This window comes from Abrus precatorius, unplaced genomic scaffold, assembly GCF_003935025.1.
Source record: "Abrus precatorius isolate BTA unplaced genomic scaffold, Abrus_2018 Scaffold4, whole genome shotgun sequence".
Taxonomy (NCBI): domain Eukaryota; kingdom Viridiplantae; phylum Streptophyta; class Magnoliopsida; order Fabales; family Fabaceae; genus Abrus; species Abrus precatorius.
The window spans coordinates 9,233,438-9,256,930 of record NW_020874384.1 but is presented as its reverse complement, the minus strand read 5'-3'; the positions used below and the strand labels follow the sequence as shown (position 1 = coordinate 9,256,930).

At 32.8% G+C, this 23,493-nt stretch overlaps 1 protein-coding gene across 1 annotated transcript; it reads left to right on the top strand.

Annotated features, from left to right (window-relative positions):
* Positions 1-14,296: 14,296 nt before the first annotated feature.
* On the top strand, positions 14,297-16,856 carry LOC113866084 (ribose-5-phosphate isomerase A-like). The gene is made up of 6 exons (XM_027500975.1): positions 14,297-14,354; positions 14,981-15,048; positions 15,298-15,354; positions 15,474-15,598; positions 16,042-16,094; positions 16,543-16,856. The coding sequence occupies exons 1-6, from the start codon at positions 14,297-14,299 to the stop codon at positions 16,854-16,856; spliced, it is 675 nt and encodes a 224-aa protein (XP_027356776.1).
* Positions 16,857-23,493: the final 6,637 nt, after the last annotated feature.

Here is a 23,493-nt window from a genome sequence, read left to right as displayed (position 1 = left end):
ACTTCCCATTAAACTCATGATCATTTTATTTTTTAGAAATAATTGTCATTCTCACCATATTGAACATATTTCTTGTAAGGTGAATTGTACTCACATGTTGCCAAGCAATTATCACCTTTTACCATGGTAGAAAATCGAACCTCCAATTTCTTTTCTGTGTGTACTTTACATGTATTTTTATATTCATCTTCTAGAACTTACCCTGCTTTTTAATTGAATATGCGTTATGCAATATTTCATCTAGATGATTGAGGCCTTCTTTGCACACACCCACATGCCCTAGAACACCCTTGTACCTAATTTTTCTCGTTCCACATTTCCTTCTTTTACCAAACTTAGTCTACAAAAGTAATTTTTTCACCTTATGAGAGGTATTTCTTTTGATTTGCATCAAGAGTGAATGCAAGAAACTAAGTTTTGGGTGCTGATCATGACTGTAGTTGCTCGAGGACAAGCAAAATCTTAAGTTTGGGGTAGTGGACATTATACATGTTAATAATACATGTCAAAAAAATTTTACTTGAATTTGAAGAAGAGAATGATTGCCAAAGTCTATAAAAAATGATGATAAAAGAATGAAAAAAGAAAGAAAGAAAAATATACAGCAAGGGCCTGGAGTTGAAAAAAATCCCACATAAGGCAAAATAATGAAAAACATGGTAAAGGAATGCTTGAACCTCTTAAATTGCATCATTTAATGCATTCGATTCTAGTTGTTGTGTTCATTCATTCAAAAGAACCCCTTTCTCTTGAAAACCCACTTGAGCTTTTGACCCTCCTTGATCAAAGTTGGACTTAACCTAACTCCATTTATGACCAACAAAGTCTTCTTGATATGTGATTCATTGTATCAAGGTAAAGGAGATTGAGAATATGGGCAAGCATATAGTAGGATAAGGCAAAATGCATGAATTGAGGGAAACACTTAGCCTAAAATATTGATGAGTGAAGAGTGAAACATAATCCTGTGAGATAGATAATTTCTTTGCATTATGTGAATTGCATGAAATCTTGTTGAATTTTTGTTTCAGTTTAGTGGGACTTTGCATGAAAAGTAATTGATATGAGTGTGATTTCTTTGTTGAATGAATCCATGATTTTGAAAATGTTGGAAGTGCCAATTAGAGTCTAAGATTGGAATGAAAAATTTTGAGGAAAATTTTTGGATAAATCCAACCCTTTACATTCAATTTTCTTAAGTTTTGATTTGTTTGAGGACAAGTAAAAGTTTAAGTTTGAGGTTGTGATGAATCCATAATTTATAGATATTTTATTTAGCTTTTTATAGATTTTTAATAGAAAAATAGACTTAGAAATTATAAATAGTATAAAAATCTCATTTAGGTCAAATATTATAGCTTTCTTAATTTTTACCTTATTTACACTAATTTTTGTGAATATATTTTACAATTTTGATCATTTGAATAATTGTGTAGGAAATTCCATGGATTTTTTGCTCTTGGAAAAATATGAAGTGAGAGTAATCACTCTTAAGTACCATAGTAATCACTCTAGAGAGACAATTCCAAAGGACTGGTCAGAGTAACTACTATCAAAAGTAATAGTGTTCACTCTCGTGAGTGCTAGTAAACACTCCAGGAAGCCTCAGGTTGAAGGACCTTGCGCGTGATCACTCTTATAAGTGAAAGCGATCACTCTAGTGAAGCCCAGACTAGAGTACTCCGCGCGTGTTCACTCTTATAAGTGAGAGTAACTACGCGCGTCCAAAGTGACTACTGTTATACATGAGAGTAATTACTACAAAAAAGAGGAAATATGAGGAATGTTGCGCGTGTTTACTCTTTCAAACAAGAGTGATCACTATGAAGTAGTGTCAGACTTAGATATATAGATTTTTGAGAATTAGGTTTAAGAGCTTTTTACACTTTTAGATTTTTCATTTTGGGAACACTTGTAGAGCTTAGGTCAGCCTTAGGTGACAGCCAAGGATCCAACCTAGGGTTTGATTCACATTTTCTCTCTACTTTCTTTGGATTTTTACATTTATGTCATTGAATTCTCATTATTGTCATCTTGTATTTGTGAAACTCATCCTTATGGAGGGATAAATCTTTTGTAGTCCTTAGTGAATTCACTTGGATTCTTGAATTCCTAGGTTATGAATGTTAATACAATTCCTTTCTTTCATGATTTTTTTTTTCAATCTTTTGAATTGAATTAATGGTTGAATGAGCGAGACATTGCATAATTAACCCCGATTCATTTTTAAGTAGATTTTAAACTTAGGTTGCTTAATTTTGAGTTTATTTCTAAGGTTGCGTAATCTTGATAAGAGAGATTGGAGTCCATTAAATTTGCTTAAATTCATATGGAGTTTTAAGATTAATTCTCACTTGTTGAATTAACCTAATTCAAAGGAAAAGGAAGAGTATTAAATGTTGAGAAGAATAAGGATAGAATCACGTAAATGAACTAAGTATTGCTAAATCTTATTGATTAAATTTAACAATTTTATTGATTGCTTTTTATATTGAATCTGAAAATCAAATAAACCTCCAATTATTTAATTGCTTTTATATTGAATGTTTGTAACATGTTTAATGCACATTTTCAACAAAAGTCATCGGAGACAATCTAAATTTGCATCCTAGACTACACAAATTTTTTTGCAGACTTTGATGAGGATTGGCGACAAATCTTTATGCAAATATTTCGTTCATCAAAATTTTCCACAACTGAATAAAGAAACTTCAAGAAAGTGATATTAAGGTTAGTTAAATTAAAGTTTTGTTTTTTTATTTTTTTTATTATGAGTTTTAATTATATTTAGTTAAAAAATGTAAAATTTTATATTGGTTGTTATATGAAATTTAAATTTTTTTAATTGGTAGTTAAAATAAAATCGTATTAATATGATAGAAATTTGATTAAGGAAGAAAATAATAATATATAAACAATGTCAAGAACATTTTTTTTACGTATGAATGTAGTAACTTATTATGTATAAATGATTAAAAATTTGTAGATGTTATTTAAAAATTACAAAATTATGGGAACAAATGTAAAAAGATGTAAAATAATTTAATAAAGATATTAAATTTTTTTATAATTTAAAATGTTATAAAAAAAAATATGATATGAGTAAAAAATTATAAACTATATAAATATGATTTCGGCATATAAGGTTATTAATTTCTAATAAAATTTATGGACATTTATATTTGTGTTTTAAATATGAAATAAATATAGTGTTAAAAAAATAAACTATGGTTATAGTTACGTTGGTGAAATGCATAAATGATTTAAATAATTAAATAATGCATATAAAGTTGTTGTGTAATTTATGTTCATATCTAAAAATAACTATACTAATTTTGTTATGTTAAAATTAAAGAAAAAATTTAAAATATCGATTAATGTAGTATTAGTTAATCTTGTATGGTATGGTTTTAATTTATAATTTAATTAAAATAAATTATTATAATTTAATTTGTTGTTAAAAAATTGTACTTATTAAAAAAACTGTTAAATATGTAAAAATAAATATAGTTAAAAAATAATTTAGTTTTATATAAAATAAAGAGTATAAATTATTAAATACATAGTATTTTTGAAAATAGGAAAATGTAAATGAATTTAAAAAATCATGCCATGAAATTTTTTTAATGATCTGTTATGTTTCTAATTTGATGTTGTATGCTTACAAAATACAATTTTGTCATTATATGTTTGGTGTTAAATTTATATAATTTAGAATAAAATTGTTAATTTTGATTGATTTACTTTGTTGTATGTGGATTTAATTTTTTTTATGTAGGGTGACTGATTTTGTGATAATAATATATTAGAATGATTGAATATTCTCAAGTAACAAAGGTGTTATCTTTAAAGAAAATAATAAAATGATTAAAATTGAACATGAAATAAGTTTTGAGACATTGAAAGGAAAGATTCATAAAAAATTGGAATTGTCTACTAATCAGGTTATAATAAATTGATTTTATGATTTTTAGCAAACTCAATTATTAGACAATACTGATGTGACATATTTTAGTTTTATATTTATAGTTTTATTTTAATAAATAAACACTTTTAATATGCTTTGTTTTTAGAGTTTTTACCATTTTCTATTTATTGGAATAAATTGGGTCTGTTACAAATAAATGTTTTAATTTCATATTTTTTGATAATTCTAATCTTTGACTACTTTTTTGGGCATAACTTTTTCTATAAATATCATTTTTGGCTGATTTCAATTGTATTGGATTTTACACATCCAAGGCTTCAAAATGCATATATGGATCACAGGATTTGGAGTTGATTTCAATTTTTTTATAATTTTTTTGAATTTGAGGTAGATTTGTTGAATATCATTGTAAGATTGCATTTGGATCCTTTGTTATTAGATAATTGTTTTTGGACTTGTAGTTATAATTAAGGCCCGAGTTTTGGCCATTTATTTTACCTAATCAAAACTTCTAAATAGACTAATAAGGTTCTGATTTAGGGTATGTGATAAAAATGCTTTAAAATTTTGAAACTTGGCTGAAATAAAAATCTTTGTTTTTACTTTCTCTCAAATTCTCTTGTTCTCTTCTCATTCTCGCGTAAGTTAAGTGCTTTGATGAAAGGCTAAACCTAACATTGAATCCACGAAATCTAAACGTTGTAATTCTGATTTGAGTTCTGAGTCGAATCGCTCTAATTTTGCTCTCTTTTTCTCTAACCTCAAATTTGTATATTACAATCGTGATTAACTTTTTTGTTGTTAGAATTTAAATTAGGATTCAATTGATATTCTAATTTATACTTAATTCAGATTAGGTTAAGTGATAATTTGATTTAATTTGTAATCTAGTTCAATTAGGTTATTCGATTGAATTCGATAAACATTCAAACGCGGATTAAAATCTTTAGATACTATAATAATCGTAGTTACACATTTTTGGTATTTTGTGAATTGATATTTCTTAATTTATTTTTACTCAATTTTAATTTGTTCATAATTTAATTTGATTAATTTGCAATTTTCAAAACCCCAAAAACCTTATTTACGTTTTTTTAAAGAAAACCTAAAATTGAATTTGATTGAAAATGTATCTCTATAAATCGACGTAGGTTTTTCTCTATACTAAAAATATTTTAAAAAGAACTTTGTTGTTTTGAACGTGTAATAAGTTTTGAGACATTGAAAGGAAAGATTCATAAAAAAATTGAAATTGTCTACTAATCAAGTCATATCTAAATTGATTTTATGATTTTTAGTAGACCCAATTGGTAACAATACACAGTTATGGATATATGTGATGATGAAGGTATTGTAGTATGTTAAGTGCTTTTTTACAACAAAATCAGAGGAGTACAATTGAAGTATATGCAGATATTACGTCTAGTGAAAGTTATTATATTCGATCAGAAGATGTAGACTTAAATGCTTCATTTTTACATGACAATACTTGTAACGATGATGAACCTCCATTTGGATTAGGTATAGTAATGTTTTTTGTTTGATGAAAATAGATATTTAATTTGTTATAAGTATCTTTACATAACAACAGATTTTATGGTTATGTAGAAAGTGAATACAAGGATGAGGATGTTGATGACAATGAAAATGAAAATGAATGTGAATTTTCAACAGATAGTTCATCTGATACTAATGTAGACGGTGAATTTAATTCGATATTGAATAGTCATGAAAATGCACAACATGGAGGTATTATATAATGTATAATATAATTTATATATTTCATAAATAAAGTATATTAACTTGATTTGGTTTTAATGCAAGCATGATTGATACTCATTTTTGGAATTCAAGTCCGCATTATATTTATATTAATTAGAAACATGCTAATCAAGAAAAGGAAATTTTAGATGTTCATATAGATGAAGCATGGAGGGAGGGTGATGCATTATATGTTGGGCAAGTGTTTGAGTCTAAAGATAATGTAAAAATGGCTATTAAATATTTTACAATGAAAACACATCAAAGTTATTTTGTGGTGGAATCAAAACTAACAAAGTTGCATGTAAAGTGTCCAAAATCATACAAGTGGACATCCCTAGAGAGTTAGAGCAACATTGGGCAAAAATTACAACAAGTGAAAATCACAAGATGTAGTGGAACACATACATGTGTTAATCCAATTATGTCTCTAGACCATAAAAAATTTGATTCAAACTTCATTTGCTATTGTGTTCCTGGTAAGTTTTACTAAACTAATTGTCGTTTCTTGATTAAATATTGTTATTGAATTTGATATTGTTAATTGTAGGTGTGGTAAAAGAACAATCGTCGGTGCCAATCACATTAATTCAAGAAAGAATTAATAGTCAATTTGGTTATCAAGTTTCTTACAAGAAAGCATGGAAGGCAAAACAAAAAGCCATTGTAATAGTTTTTGGTGATTGGGATGAATCATATGCTACATTAAAAAAGCCATTGTAATAGTTTTTGGTGATTGGAATGAATCATATGCTACATTGCCCAGATAGTTGGAGTACATGCAATTACATGCTCCTAGTTTTGTTTATAAGATTGAAACCAACAATTGTGTAAAGGGTCACCAAGTTGATAATAGATATAAAGTATTTCATCAGTTATTTTGGTCATTCAGACGATAAGTTCTTTCAAATTTTGCAAACCTTTAATATAGGTTGATGGTACATTTTTGTATGGTAAGTACTGATAAACTTTATTGATTTCTACTAGTCAAGATGGAAATAATTGTATGCTTCCAACTGCATTTGCAACTGTAGAAGGAGAAACTTTGTCAACATGGAAATGATTCTTGGCTCTTGCGCTTTGAATTAATGTAAGTGGGTAAGAATTACAATGGCTACCAGAAGAGACGTAGGTAAGAATTACAACGTTTAGATTTTGCGGATTCAACGACAGGTTTAGCATTCCATCAAAGCACTTAACGATAAGAATTACAAAATTAGTTTCTCCTTCACAAGGTATGCTCTTGCGCTTTGAACTATATTTTGGGTGCAATTCTTCTTCTCTATTTTGCTATATTCATGAATCTGAGTGTTTACCTATCTATTCTCTCCATTCTCACTTGTTTTAAAAATTTTCATAGAGTCTTGTACTTTTCATTTGGGGCATTCATTTGTCTCTGTTTTTTTTTTAGCATTCAGTTGCATTTTTTTTTGTTTTAAAATATATATGATGTGCATCATTCATCGTAGTAGGCTATTTTACCCATTCATATATTTTATTATTATTTTTGTTTCTTGTCTTCTTTCTTCATGGATGCGTTTAGTAATAAATTCATAAATTTGTGTGTTTTGTACCCATGTTCACTGCACCTTCTTCGTGCATGAAGTTTGAATATGAATTTGTCTTATCTTTATGTTATTACCCCAGATTTTCATGAAATTGTGCCTGGTGTATGGTACCTCTAAGTGTTTGTGTCTCTGTTCTTTATGCTTTCATTTGTTCTGCAATTTTCATAAAGTTTTGTGTTTTTAATTGGGCATTCAATTACATTTTGGTACTTGCTCTGCAATGTGAATTATTGTTTGCACGAACAACTTTTACTGTTCATTACAAGAATGCTACTTTACTCATTTATTATTATTATTTTATTAGTTCTCTTTGCATTTTTGTCCTTTTCGATCGATGCGCTCAATAAATTCAAAGATCTGGTAGATTTTGCAATCGTTGTTCATTACACATTTTTTCTGGTTCTCTATTCAAAGCATTTTAATGCACTTTGGGATATAATTCATTTTACTGTACATTTTGCTGTTGTGTTTGTTGTGCAAATTTCTGGAAAAAAATTTTGTGGTGCTCCATTCTTATACAGTGTGCAAATTGACTGAAATATTTTGTCCATTCTCAATTTTGGGTGTCAATGGCATTCTTTGTTAAGCAAAAGTTAGGTACTGTGAATTGCAATTTAATTGTCAATATTCTTGTATGCAATTGATTAGTTGCTTTGTTTCACATGGTCAGACTTGCATAGATTGGGTCTCTGTCAAGTGTCCATTTCATGATTATTATATTTTGAGAATGAGGCTAAGCACTGTTGAGTCAAACATGGCCCAAAATTTTGGTGTACACCTTGTTATTGCATTTGGAACGAAAGCAATTTATGAAATTCCTCTTTCTTGACTTGTGCTTTGAATTTATTCTAAATTTTTGTTTGAGTGCAGTTCTCTCAATATTTCTCATTGTTATTAATTTTTGATGTTGTGCTTTACCTTGCCTTGCGAATTTTACATTAGCTTATGCAGTGCTATCAACTTTTTTTTTTTTTTAGTCTTGAATGTTCAAAATTTTGGTTTGTACATAGTGAACATATGCAATCTTTATTCCTTTTACTTTACAAAATTTTATTGATTAAATCTGAACATACTCCTTTGGTCTTCAAATTTGATTCATGCTTGCTGCATTCATTGAATGAACTCTCACTGAACTTGAGAATATAAGCACCTTTGTTATTGATATGATAACTTCATATTGGGATATTTTTCAGTGCTATATTTTTTAATTCTGTGTTGAATGCTTTCTTATGTATTGCATCAATTTTTTTGGCTGAATATGGTGTGCACAGTAATCGTGTTTCATCGCTTTACTGCTTTCATAGTTGAATTCTCATCTAAATTCTTTCATCTACTACATATTTAGTCACATTAAGCATTAATATTCTTTCTTAATGTCAATGGATAATTCCTTTGAGTCAGCCACTATTTTTTCTGTAAACTGAATTGGATGAAATTGATTTTTTTCACACTCATACTTTTACTTGGGTAGTGAACTGCTACTGGTTCCACATGTTTTAAATTGAATTTCTCTGTGGGTTTTGACCAGCTCTAACACACACTTGACGTTACACTAGTTTTCTATATATCGTGGTTTGACAGATATTATGTAATTGAGATATTTTTTGAACTTTTTGGCAAGAGGAGAAGAAAAAATATAGCTAACCGACCCAAGAGAGCCAGAGTGGACCTCTATGATTTTGAGATTGAAGAAACATTACATGAAGGTCCTTTCCACAGCCCTTTCCACGAGGAACATCATAACTCTAACATTAAACTGCGTAAGATTATAGAGGATCATGGTTTCAAGCTAGAAAAATGAGAAGTGGGCCCCATCCAAATTACTATTTAGGTGCGTAACTGGGATTATTTCTGTGGATTAATCGGATAAGGATTTCAATCTTTGGTCCGAGAGTTCTACACCAATGGAAGAGCATACCCTTCAGCTATGAATAACCTTTCCCCATATCACACTGTTGTTGGAGGAATAAAGGTGTCCTTTACATCAGAGGTCATAAACTGGGTGCTACAAATCAAATGCACTATTGTCGGACCACCCAATGATGAATACACTGCTCTCCCAAAGCAAGAACCTGATTATGAAGCCATCATTCGAATCCTATGTAAGCTTGGATCAGAATGGAGGACCACTAGGTGGCCCAGAACCTCGCAGCCTGCCGGTAGATGACTTGCTGCCTATACCTCGAGCTTGGTTTCAGTTTATGATAGGCTCCTTGACCCATGTCCTTCACGATACAACAATGCTCCTATGCCGTGCACAGCTCTTGTACTGTATAGTCATGGGAAAAGAAATTAATGTGTTAATCCATCAAGAAATAAGACAAATTATGGATGATAATCAGAAATCTCTGGTCGTCCCATTCTTGATCAGTCTTTTATGCCAGAATACCAATGTCCCAATGGATCCAAATGATGTCCCAGTCAACAAATTCAAATGGATCACATCTTTTAATATCACAAGTTTTGCTAAGCAATCCCACCACCGTTCAGACAGAGCAGTTTCGACCCCCGCCCCAGCAGTATTTTCATCCAGCACTTTAAACAACAAGCAACAAATGAATCTGGTCCTCACCAATTTATCCTAGCTGCAATAGTCCTTAGATCTCTCCAAGAAAGTACAAGATCGGCATTCGAAGACTACATCGCAGCAGTTGCAGCTTATAATGAAGGGAATGGTCAAATTTGAAGCAAAAATTGATAAAATTGCACAAGACTTACAAGTGCTAGATGATGAAGACGAAGGACCCTCTTGCAGCAACTTGCTCAGCATGATGATAGCCGAAGTGGATCCAGTCACAGTCCTTGATGAAGATGAAGAAACTCCTTGACTTCCTGTTTTTCTTTTCTTGTTTCATGTCTGCTGTTTTATTTTATTTTACTATGATGTACTTTGTTGGCTACTTTCTTTTGTGTGGGCACATGGGTGCCCATTTGACACTATTAACTGTTTCCATTATGCAATTTCAACTGTTACAATTCCTTCTATCTTGTGCAGTTATTTTCAGCGAGTAAGAGAGGAAAGCTCCACACCTCCATTGGCTCTGACCACTCAGGGGAGTCCTTTTTTGCATTTTTCTTTTTCTTTACTGCCACTTATGTACTTATTTTACAATAAGAATTTTCCAATGTAATTAACTTGTAGTTATATTTGTAAACTCCACTGAATTCAGTAAATGCCTCTTTCACTCTTGCACAGTTCACACAGTTAAAAACATCACAAGCAAAATTTGCACATTGCCGAACATCATGTTGAATTAAATTCCATAAATTTTCTGTGTTAGCAATTAAGCCTATTTGTCATTTTTGTGAGCATGCTTGTTGTGATTGTTATTTTTCTTTGCAAGATTTGTCAATTTTCTGCTTTATCTTAAATTGCTTTCATGTTATAAGGTGATTGAGGCTATTTTTTGTTGAACATTCATTTAACTATATTGCCTACCCTTCTTTATCCCTTGTTGAACCCTTTGAGCCTAATTACTTTCTTTCTTGCATAATTTCACCCTTAGCCATATAGAAAAACCAGTTTTTCCTCCTTATATCTTAGAAAGTATGAGCTTCATTTTGGATAACTTAAAAATTCTAAGTTTGAGGTTGTATTATTGATTGCTTGAGGACAAGCATTGTTTTCAAGTTTGGGGTGGTGTATATACCTGAAAAGTAATCAGCTATTATTATTGAAAAGAAGCAAACTCAATTTCTAAAAAAAAAAAATTCAAAAAGAGAAACTTGGGTCTATATTATTGAAAGGGAGAAAATTGAATTACTCAAGGAGGAAGTACACACAAGTATCCACATTCTTAGATATTTTAAGTTATCCCTCATACTTTCTTTGATATAGGGAATAGCTAGCAACCAAAATATTTTCTCACCTGAACCCTGACCATGTTTTAACCCTTATGAAGTCCTCTTGATTATAACTAATTGCATGAATAGATTTGAGCTAGAAATTTGCCAAATCTAGAGCAAAGAGCTAAACACAAGCTGATACATTGAGAGAATGGAGTGAAAATAGATATCCTGATAGGGAGTTTAATTCAATCTTTGGTGTTAAGAAAATTGATGCATGCTTGTGATTTTCAAAAATTTATTTTGCTGTTGCAACAGAGAAAAAGGGAGCAATTTGCTATAATTCAAAATTTCTGTTCATGTGAAAAAGAAAAGAATTTGCTTGAGGATAAGTAAACAATTAAGTTTGGGGTTGTGATGAGTCAGTAACTTATCTAGAAAATTAAAGGTTTTTAAGCATATTTCATTGAATTTAAATTATAAGTTAATGCAATTAATTGAGAAATTCAATGGAATTTTGTATTTGCTGATAAATTCATGAATCACTCATATTCTAATGGCTGGCAATTTTATTTTGAAGGGATTAGAAAGAAATTTTGCAATTGGACTTAAAGACCAAAAGATGAGTGCTGCAGGACTGATTTGTAGGGACACGATGTTGACTGATGTATATAAAAGTGAAATTTTTTTGAAAAGGCGGCATCTTTATCTTTCCTTTTTTAGAACATTCTGGAGCACGGTTTTCTAGGTTTTCATATAGTTTTACGTAGAATAGGGTAACTAGGACAAATTCCTTACATCTTGGTAGAAGGATTCTCATGGGAACTTGGATTTCCTTTCCATCTTCTCTGAATTTGTAATAGAACAGTAATTATTTTATTTTATCATTTTACTGTAAGCTTTTCTATGACTATGAATTTCGTTTCTGTAATATATCTCAGTTTTAATTCATTTCTTTTCCTAATGTCTAGCTAAATTTCCATGGGTTGAGTGAGGATGAACCTATACCTTCACCCTTTGCAATGAACTAACATTGAATATAGCTCAAGACACCTTCTTTCTCTAACATATTAATTTTGAACTTAATGCTTCATTGTTTTACGTGAATGGAGTTGATGAAAAGGGGTTTATTGTTGGGATGTAATAAATTTTCTTGGATAGGGATTAATTTGCTCATTATGAATTATCTAGGAATAAAAATTTATGATGATGTGGTCAATGGGTTTAATTCTTAATGCTGAATGTTGTTAGTTGTATCTAAGGAATTAGGAACTAATTTCATTTTAGAACCAATTACCAAGGAATTTGAGTTGTGTATTTTAGAAAATCTGATCATTAGAGAAGTTGTGTTTTGACTTATAAATAAATTTGTATGCAAAGGGAAAGGAATAAGGGATTTCGAACTCAACCTGTCTTTTAATTGTGTTTAGACCCACTTCCAGTAAATTAGACCTTTACATTCTGCAATTATTTTATTATTCCACTTTTAGTCTCACTGTTTCTGTTTAATATTCCGGCACACTTTCAATTCTGTTTTTAACAATTCTGCACTTAGTAATTTTACATTCTGTTCATATTCTATTTTTGGTAATCCAACTAGTGCTATTCTTGTGGGTTGGTACTTAGCATTAATCCCTGTGGACGATAATCTTTTGTTACTTTAACGATTTGGTGCACACTCCAAAAAGTTCTATCAGCTCTCGTTCATCTTCATGTCACAACCAATTTATCAATTTATGACGATGAAGGAAGGCGTTATGAACATATGACAACCAATTTATCAAAGGCATTTAACAAAATATTTAAAAGAGCGAGCCTATTCACTTTGTAAAGACAACAACATGGTCTCGCTTAATATGCGCAACTCATCGAATGTGAATGATTGTTGGCCATCAGTAGCCAAGTAATATGCCCTCTCATGTGCATCTCCCTACATTTTTAAGCAGATGTAAATGAGTTACATAAAATGTAATTATTTAAAAACATTTGTCATATTGTTTAGATTATTGCAAGGGACATGTAGACAAATATATACCAGAAGTGAAAAAACTATTGCATCTCTCGTCATCTAACGTCTAGTATGAGTGATATATCACCACATGTACTCCGAATTAGAACTCAATAATTCAATTTGAGGGTCATTGTAAAAACTCAATCATTACGCCTCTCCTAAGACGTGGAAACTTATCATTCCAATTATCTCCCATCTTCCCTCAAAGTGTGATGTCATGTTATGCATTATGTTGGTTTAGAGTACGAAGAATATGTTGCACCATTCCAAACCGACGCATTACACAATCCAGTTGATGCCACTCACATATCTGACTGCAAATAAGGGGCACCATTAACCTCCAAATGTTCATCCCTTGCAAGCATATGGGGGCAATGATTCAAGTAACTCCTAACTATAAGGTTGCCACACAATTTGAAAATTAAAAACTAAAAATAATTAAATAACATCAATTTGAATATATATTTCATGAATAAAGCGTTTAAAATTAAAGAATACCTCATCACGTTTAAAACGATCAAGTTTATATCTATAATATGTAATATCCTTCTTCTCCTTTTTGGGCACCTTACTAAGCACGTAAACAATAACAAAGTAAATATAAATACATTAAATTATATATAATAATTTATAAAATTAGAAAATTGGTTCAATTGCATACCTAGCACCATATGGAAGATCATGCCGCAAATGTGGAGGATTAGGAGGAGCCAAACATGGGAACTTATCCCACGCCCACATAACCAGCAATGAAGTCAAACCTCTAATAGTAACTCTGACAATATTTGTCACCATGCATAATTCTCTATATAAGAAACTAAGAGTTGCTCCTCCCAACTATACTACCTTGTGATAGTGAAGTCCTTAAGTAAAGGCAAGTATCTAACAATGACTCAGCTGCTAGAGTAATATGCTAACATAAACCCTCTAATCAATATTATAATATATGTCCTAACAAATCTCGTCAATTGAACCTCGTTTTGATTATGTATAGCAATGTCAGTGAAATATTGGTCTAACCAACTAACTTTTAAGTTGCTCCCCACAAAAGTCTCTGGTGGTGACCTAACACCTGGACTATCCTCAACTATCTGTGGTTGATTACCTCTAGTAGCTGTACATACTAGAAACCCATCACCTCAAAAACCTATTTGTATGGCTATATCTTGAAGCATTATGGTGCACTCTCTTGGCGGCATATGAAACGTGCGTATCTCAAGCCTTCATCTTTCAACCAATGCGATGATCAAATGTCTATCCAATGGAAAGTTGACAAGTTGTGCCACTCCAGTCAAGCCAGGTAGAATCTCCACTAAAACACCGTTTAGGCCGCTGTTATAAGCTGACACTTCCTAACCTTCATCATGAGATACTCTCGATCATCCTAATTTTGTTTAGATACATGTATACTTTAAAAACGCAACAATAGTGGATCATCTGGCCCTAGATTAATCACTAGACCTTATGAAGAAGATGAAGCTATCTAATAATTTAAAATAAATTTTTAGTATTATTAATATTAGTAATCATGACAATAAATTAGTTAATTAATATTTAAATGATTTAAATATACAACTACAAATTTACTTAATCAAGTTACATAATGATATATAAATATGCATAATCATATCTATAATAAAAAATAATATTACAATTACATATTCATACCCAATATTACTTTAATTTCATCTTTCTACAAAATATAAATTTATTAACATTACAAAACTAGTTACTACAAATTAGCATTTTTGTTCAAGTTTGCATAATAAATTGTGTTCATAAATTGTAAAGATAATAAGTATGTCTATTATTTGTTACACTTCTAATAATACACTTTTAATATTATATAACGGATATTTAAAATTTATTATATATTTAGTTATATATATGGATGATATATTGAGGCTGCTGCTTTAAAGGATCCAGGTCTCAATGTTGCAGAGGAGGTTCAGAAGATAGTCAATTTGCTTGACAAGGTGGACAGTCTTTTGAAGGTAACGGAATGAAAATTCCTTTAGCCATGTAGTGGTAATTTATGCTAATAATTTGTTGAAGCATTATTCATAGGATTTTTCTATAGCTTGACATTCTAGCATGGAGAATTCTTTTCATGATAGAAACTGGTAACTTCAAGAAACATTACAGTCTATTCTTTCCTCTCCCCAAGTACCAGCAAGGTTTTTAAAAAGGTTGTTGTCAACTTCCTAGAGGCTGCTGGTTTATATATAATTTATTATGTACAGGGACATGTAAGAGCTAAGCGAATGGCAGTTTTGACATCACCACTGGTTCCTGTTAATGTAAGCACTTTTCTGAGCTATACATTTCCATTGATAGTCCATTTTTAATTTTATGGAGCTTGTGCCTTTACATCTTTATTTCTCACTAATATACTGACTTGATTCATGTCTACCTTCAGGTGCAAGTGAAATCGTCATACAGAGGAGTTACCGTAGATATTCTGTCAGAGGGTCTGAATAGAGCTCTTGCAGTGGAGGGGAAGAAGGTGTTTTTCTTTGTTAAGACTGAGAGTGTCGCTCCCTTGTAAGTCCTCTACTTCTGAAAAGTATTTTTCACTAGTTATACATTTTTCCTCTTTTGAATAGTTCTGTTCCTTTAACTTCACCAAAGAACGTTTAAAATAAAAGGTTAAGTTAAAATTTTAGCCCTTATAGTTTTCATTTATTTTCACTTTAGTCCCTTACACCCTTTTATTGCTCAGGGGAAGCATTGATTGACAGGAAATTATTCTATAATTGTACAAGAATGATTAAACGTTACTTTATTAATGTTAACATTAGTGAACAGTGATAATTTTTGTGCACATATTTGATATTTATCATTGCATTCTGATTCCTATCCTTTTCTTACTGATTCTTGCATATCATACTCTTTTTTGGCAGGATGCTTTTTGATGGCGGATCAATGACAATTCTAAAATGCAATTTTGTTGTTTTCCTATATTGCTGTTGTTGATTATGGGTCAGATGGCAGGGATGTTCAATTCTATTTCTTAGACAAACTTGTCTGAGCATTAGAGGTAATCGATTCTTTACTTCATTCCTGTAGGTCTTATTGTGCAACCTACATTAATTTGTGTGATACGGGCCCATTAATGAATCTAAGGAGTGGGTCAAGAGGGGTGTGTGTGTATATACAAGAAGGGGGAAGGCGACAAATGTGTGAGCGGTTCAGTTGTTATAGAAGGTAGAGAGAGAAAAGAGAGAGTTATGGAAGAATATGATTAGTGGAGACATTTCAATGCCTAGAGTGAGAGTTATGGATGTGGAAATTTATGATCTTTTGTGCATTCTTGGGTCCTCTGAAAATTAATAAATTATAATAGTGTAATTATGATCAAATTATTGAGATTAGTCAATTTATAACCAAGCTTTTAAAATATAGAGCTCAAACTAAAATCAAAGTAAATTATAGGGACCAAAGGTGTATTTGTACCAATTGTGTTGACTCTGACAACGTGTTTATAGTTTCACGATCACGATCTGTGTTTGAGGAATCTGGTTGTGTTGCAAAGCTCAGGACTTCTGGGGAAAAGGACGAACCTTTTCTCACGGATAATGTGAACTATATTGTCGATTTGTATTTCAAGAAGAGTATTGGGGATTTGAAGGCTGCCAGTGATGCCGTTTTGCAACTTGCTGGAGTTGTGGAGCATGGGATGTTCCTGGACATGGCTACCACTATTATTGTTATAGCTTTTATTTCGTCACAATTCCAGAATGTACAATCTAGAAACTCCAAACTTCAAAGAAAAATAGAATGTTTTCCCTGTTATTACTAGTTTTATGATAGCACTCAACATAGGTTGTAATTTTTCCATGTCAAAATAATGACCAATATTTGAATAAATATTATTTCAACACCACCATACTATGTCGCCATAAAGATTTAATTTCTAATTTTATCTATGTAATAACTACTTTTAACATTGATTTTTATGTTTTAAATATGTATAAAATCTTAGATAAAAAACAGATAATAGATTTTATAAGCGTGAAACAAGAGGTTATAATTTATAAGTTGACGACTACAATAATTTCACATAAAACTGGAGATTACATGAAAAACAAAACAAAATAAAACAGAACAGGCCTTCAGCCAAACGTGAAAACAAGAGGACGCATGACACTAATTTTATGACTTAAATTCGTACATTGAATTAAAATAAAATGGAAGAAGAACTTCACCCCAAACATGTGAAAACAAGAGTGATGCATATGAATCCAACTCATCATGCAGCAAAAAGTACTTGCATCATGTGAACTCAAAGCCGCCTAAACTAGACAATAGAAAAGTCAAAAAAATTGGATCGAGATATGATTGTTGTCCCCATTCAATGACACAAGCCTAACCATTCTTGTGCGCCCATCTCTGAGCGAGTGCATGCAAATCAGAAGTTTTCCCAATAGACTGCTGATTATGTCACTTGCCTACTGATACTGATATCAACAATCTCCTAATCCTATTTCATACATGTCTATCATCTATAGTATGTTAAGGTGATAAAATGATTAGTCAGATTTTCACGACCTTACCAATGCTGTGAATGATAGGGAAAAAAAACACGGATAATAATGTGTTTTCTTTTGTTTGGTTGAAGAGAAAAAGGTAAGAAAAGTTGACTTTCAAAAATAAAAATTTAAATTCTACTCTCTTATCTTTTTTTCTTCAATTTGAATTTCAAAATATTTCCTCTCCCCCCATGTGAACATCGTTATTGTTTTTAATTAGATCAAATTCACGTGTAGTCCAATGAAATATCCAAGGCATATCCAGTTTCAAAATAAAAAAGGAGCAAGGAAACAATTAATAAATTTCAGTCATTAACCAAACAAGATGAAAAAAAAGAAGAAGAGAATTTCAGAATATTATTGCTTGTTTAGAAAGTGTCTTAATGATAAAAATAGAAAAAATAGATGTCCAACAAGGATATGTTGAATTCAACTTGATTGACTAAACGGGTCTTCCGAGCCCAAGAATACAAAAGTGCATTAGAAGTGAGGATATACAATAGTTGGCAGATCGTATTTAAAAAATAAATTTAAAACATGTGAAATTCGATTAAAGGATGGGAAAAATAAATTTATTACTTTCAGTGATAGATTATTTTAGCGGGATTTTTACAAAAATAATATTAAAAAAATAAAGATTTACCTGTTTAGACCTGCACCTAATTTATTTACATGGATAGACTGGTTTACTGTACACGTTCGGAATTCGGTTCCCGCGAAACGGAATTCTAAGATAAGTTTAATTTTTTTTATATTTTTATATAATAAAAAAATATTATTTAAATTATATTTATATATTTCTATTTTATTAAAATGAATATTTATAAATATTTTCTTAATTATATAATAAAATAAATTTTATTATTTGAATTATATTTATATTTTTATATTATGTGAAAATAAATAAAAATAATAAATAATATTTATTTTACATATTTACTAGAACATTTTCAGAAACTCAAAAAACATATGAACTTTCCATTTAAATTCCACTAATATCTATGTTGTCAAATTCGAATAATATCAAGAAGACAAATAAATCATTTGAAATAAGGGGTCTTAAAACCCAAAATTTAATGGATTAACAGTGGTAATAATCAATTATCACATATAAAACAACCGTCAACAGGAAAATTAATTATGAAAAGCTGTTCGAAGGAGGTGAAGTAGGATGCGAAACTACTGGTGCTGAAATACCAAAATGATTAAAAAGAGCAGCAAAGTTTGCCTCAACTGTGGACTCCAACCTAGCCAACCGGATAATGCAATCTCTGTGACTGCTCCTCAAGGTCTGCTAGGATGCAATAATTTGCTGCAGCTGATGTTGTACGGAGCTTGGAGTCTCATCAGGTGCAGGGGACTCACCAAGGTGATTATCATTTGCATCATCTTGTACAACAGCAAGTGGTGGTTTAAAGTGCATGGCTTTCATTGTGTCTTGCAAAATAGGCACCATGTTATTAACCAGTGTTAAATTCGATACAGTGTGCAGAATTCCTAAACCCTTAGCCAAACGAGTGACATATGGTCCAGCACAAATGCAACATACACGATCATCATTGGCTTGAGAAAATAAAAACTTTGTCAGACAAATACCAAGATGAATTGGAATCTTCTCAATCATGCTACGCAAGAACTCTAAATCCTTCGTACCCACAACTTCAAAACTGTGACCTCTCCCTGATATAATGTGAGCTAACAATGCATGCACAAACCTCCAAGCTGGTTTTTTCAAAGTGGAAGCCTTGGACCGAGCGGGATTCCAAACTTTATCATCAGCACTAATCTTCTTCCAAAAATCATTACTAGAACAACCCAAAAGAGGAATATGGGACAATCCTTGGTACTCCTCAGTGAGCACAAATTCAGAGCTACATAGCCCCATACGAACTGAAAATTCAAAATAACTCATTTTATACATCTGCTGCATCATACGAAACTGAATAAAGTCTTTAGAATCCCAACCAGAAAATTTCTTTAGAACAACCAAAGTGGTGAGGAATTCTAAGGTTAGCCCTCTATAGGTAGGTTCAACAATGGCAAACAAGTTCTCCCAATTCCCACATCCAACTAATTCTGTCACCTCCTCAAGCAGATTATATTCACGCAGAACATCCTAATCAATGAACTTGCTCTGACCCCAATCCTGATTAATCAGTTTATCATACCTGGTGAGGTGAGCAGGGGCGGTGAAGGTTAGCAGTTGGGATGGGGAAATTCGCGAAGGGGGCTCATGCTGGCGACGAGGTCTCTTTCTCACAGCCTGCTTGTCCTTCCTTGGGGCTCTTGAGGATGACCCATCTGTCATTGTTGATGCAGAGAAAGGAGAAGAAGAATAAGTACACGGTCCTGTACATCTTTTAGGCTTCGAGGGTTTTTACAAAAATAATATTAAAAAATTACCCAAATAAACCTCACCCCTTCTATTTACGGGAATGAACTCATTTACTGTATAAACGTATACCCTTTCAAAATTCGGTTCACTGTATGAACTCATTTTTTATATTTTTATGCAATAAAAAAAATACTCAGGTAACCCTTTCAAGACATTATTGAGCGTATTTGCTATTGATTTATATACTGTACTGGATAAAGATCAACTGGGTCCCACTTGTAGGAAAAGGAAACCGAGTACCTATTCGGCATAATAGGCCGGATACCCCTCGTCAGGATTAAAAGGTAATTAACCCAATTAAGAGTAATAATCAAAATATTATTTAAATTAGGAAAATGGGCCAAAGTATAAATGCTGACTCAACAGGCCCATCAGCCCAATACAATGCCTATAAAAGGAAGGTAGGAAATACAGTAAGTGGTTGACTTCTCATTATTAAATAGCATTTATTGCTCAGAACCGAATTCTGACTTCAGCATCAGAGTGCCTTTTGCAGGTACCCTTCCACATCAGCATCAGTTAGAGAAACGTCAGCACGTCAAAGCAGAGACTTGAAGACCCGTGTTATCCTGACAGGAACATTTTGGCGCCCACCGTGGGGCAGAATTAGCCTCATTTTTCAAAATTAAACATGGTACTAACGAGAAGCCAGCAGGAAGGAACCTCTCAGCAACAAATGGAGGGTGTCACACCAGAGGAACCGATACCTGAAGTACTGATGCAAGGAGGAACAGATGAGAGTATTTTAGTTGTACTAAGGCAGCTTAAGGCAGAAATGACAGAAATGAAGAAGGAGGGAGAGAAGGATGCATTGGAGCTTTCGGCTCTAAGAAGGGAAAATGCTAACCTAAAAGAAGAGATAAGGACACACATCCCCTCCCAAACTACACCCATCATCTGGGATCAGGAGGAGTCCTCGGCGTTGCAAGAAAAGTCAAAACAAGTTTATCAATCGGTAGCCAAAAATGACCGAGATGATCTAGTGAACAGAAGCCCATTCGTTCACCATATTCTGGAAGTTAAGCTGCCTAATAATTGGAGAGGATTGGCAATAGACAAGTATGATGGTACATCTGATCCTGGAGAACATCTGGATGTCTTTATAACCCAAGTCGGTCTGTACACAGAAAACAATGCTTTATGGTGTAGAATTTTTCCCACTTCACTTCGAGGACCTGCACTCAGTTGGTTCACCCAACTCCTCCCTTTATCCATCGACTCTTTTGCAACTCTCACAAGACGTTTCAACTTGCAGTTTGCCACAAGCCGACCTCATCCCTTAACATCCCTGGCCCTAGTCAATATTCGCCAAGAAAAGGGAGAACCACTTAGAACGTTCATGGAACGCTTTGGCAAAGTGACTCTTTCAATCCAAAACTTGGAACCAGCAGTGGCTATGCACCACCTCACAACAGCCTTAAAGCCAGGACCTTTTGTTAATAACATCTACACAAAAAAAAATCCCGTGGACCTAGACAAGTTAAGGAGTCGGGCTGCAAAGTATATGCAGATGGAAGAATTATCCGAATACCGAAACCAGGTACGAATAGACCAGGGGTCCAATTTAAAAAATACAGACAGGAGAGAAGCTTTCAAGGTTAGGCAGGGAAACGAGAGAAGAAATGAACTTGAAAGGCCACCCCGGGGACCTAAGTATTCTTTCTACACTATGCTCAACACTAACCAGTCCAGAGTACTTGATCAGGCATTGGCCATAGAAATATTAAGAATGCCTAGACGCGCCAACACTCCTCCTTGGGCAGATAAAAGTAAGTCTTGCCAATACCATCAAAACAGGGGTAACACTACCAAAGAGTGCAGCGCGCTGAAAGACAAAATTGAAGAATTAATCAAGTAAGGACATTTAAAAGATTTTGTACAGACAAATTCCATGGGACAACCTAACAGAGAAAGAGACCGTTACCCTGAACCACCAAAGAGGTCTGACGACAAAAAATTTGAACGACACAAGAACAGGTCCAGGGAACCCCCAACTAGAAGATATGATGAGCGAGAGAAGTATCCCAAAAGGGTCATTAACACCATAGTTGGAGGGTTTGTCGGTGGAGGACCTACCTATTCGGCCAGAAAGAGGCATCTCAGACATGTTCGTTCTGTTAATAATGTTTCATTGGGCAGCAGAATGGCAGATGGGTCATCCTCAAGAGCCCCAAGGAAGGACAAGCAGGCTGTGAGAAAGAGACCTCGTCGCCAGCATGAGCCCCTTTCGCGAATTTCCCCATCCCAACTGCTAACCTTCACCGCCCCTGCTCACCTCACCAAGTATGATAAACTGATTAATCGAGATTGGGGTCAGAGCATGTTCATTGATTGGGATGTTCTGCGTGAATATAATCTGCTTGAGGAGGTGACAGAATTAGTTAGATGTGGGAATTGGGAGAACTTGTTTGCCATTGTTAAACCTACCTATAGAGAGCTAACCTTAAAATTCCTCACCACTTTGATTGTTCTGAAGAAATTTTCTGGTTAGGATTCTAAAGACTCTATTCAATTTCGTATGATGCATCAGATGTATAAAATGAGTTATTTTGAATTTTCAGTTCGTATGGGGCTATATAGCTCTGAATTTGTACTCAATGAGGAGTACCAGGGATTGTCCCATATTCCTCTTTTGGGTTGTTCTAGTAATGATTTTTGGAAGAAGATTAGTACTAATGATAAAGTTTGGAATCCTGCCCAGTCCAAGGCTTCCACTTTGAAAAAACTAGCTTGGAGGTTTGTGCATGCATTGTTAGCTCACACTATATTAGGGAGAGGTCACAGTTTTGGAGTTGTGGGTACAAAGGATTTAGAGTTCTTGCGTAGCATGATTGAGAAGATTCCAATTCATCTTGGTATTTGCCTGACAAAGTTTTTATTTTCTCAAGCCAATGATGATCGTGTGGGTTGTATTTGTGCTGGACCATATGTCACTCGTTTGGCTAAGGGTTTAGGAATTCTGCACATTGTATCTAATTTAACACTGGTTAATAACATGGTGCCTATTTTGCAAGACACAATGAAAGCCATGCACTTTAAACCACCACTTGCTGTTGTACAAGATGATGCAAATGATAATCACCTTGGTGAGTCCCCTACACCTGATGAGACTCCAAGCTCTGTACAACATTAGCTGCAGCAAATTATTGCATCCCAGCAGACCTTGAGGAGCAGTCACAGAGATTGCGTTATCCGGTTGGCTAGGTTGGAGTCCACAATTAAGGCAAACTTTGCTGCTCTTTTTAATAATTTTGGTATTTCAGCACCAGCAGTTCCGCATCCTACTTCACCTCCTTCGAACAGCTTTTCATAGTTAATTTTCCCGTTGACAGTTGTTTTATATGTGATAATTGATTATTACCAGTGTTAATCCATTAAATTCTAGGTTTTAAGACCCCTTATTTCAAACGATTTATTTGTCTTCTTGATATTATTCGAATTTGACAACATAGATATTAGTCGAATTTAAATGGAAGGTTCATATGTTTTTTGGATTTCTGAAAATGTTCGAG

What these genes read in the sequence shown, in the direction of transcription:
- LOC113866084 (XM_027500975.1), top strand. Translation starts at nt 14,297, where the DNA reads ATGATCAAATGTCTATCCAATGGAAAGTTGACAAGTTGTGCCACTCCA. An exon ending in TGCCACTCCAGTCAAGCCAG is followed by an intron (nt 14,355 to 14,980) that starts GTAGAATCTCCA and finishes TAAAGGATCCAG; the next exon opens with GTCTCAATGTTGCAGAGGAG. An exon ending in ACTGAGAGTGTCGCTCCCTT is followed by an intron (nt 15,599 to 16,041) that starts GTAAGTCCTCTA and finishes ATTATGGGTCAG; the next exon opens with ATGGCAGGGATGTTCAATTC.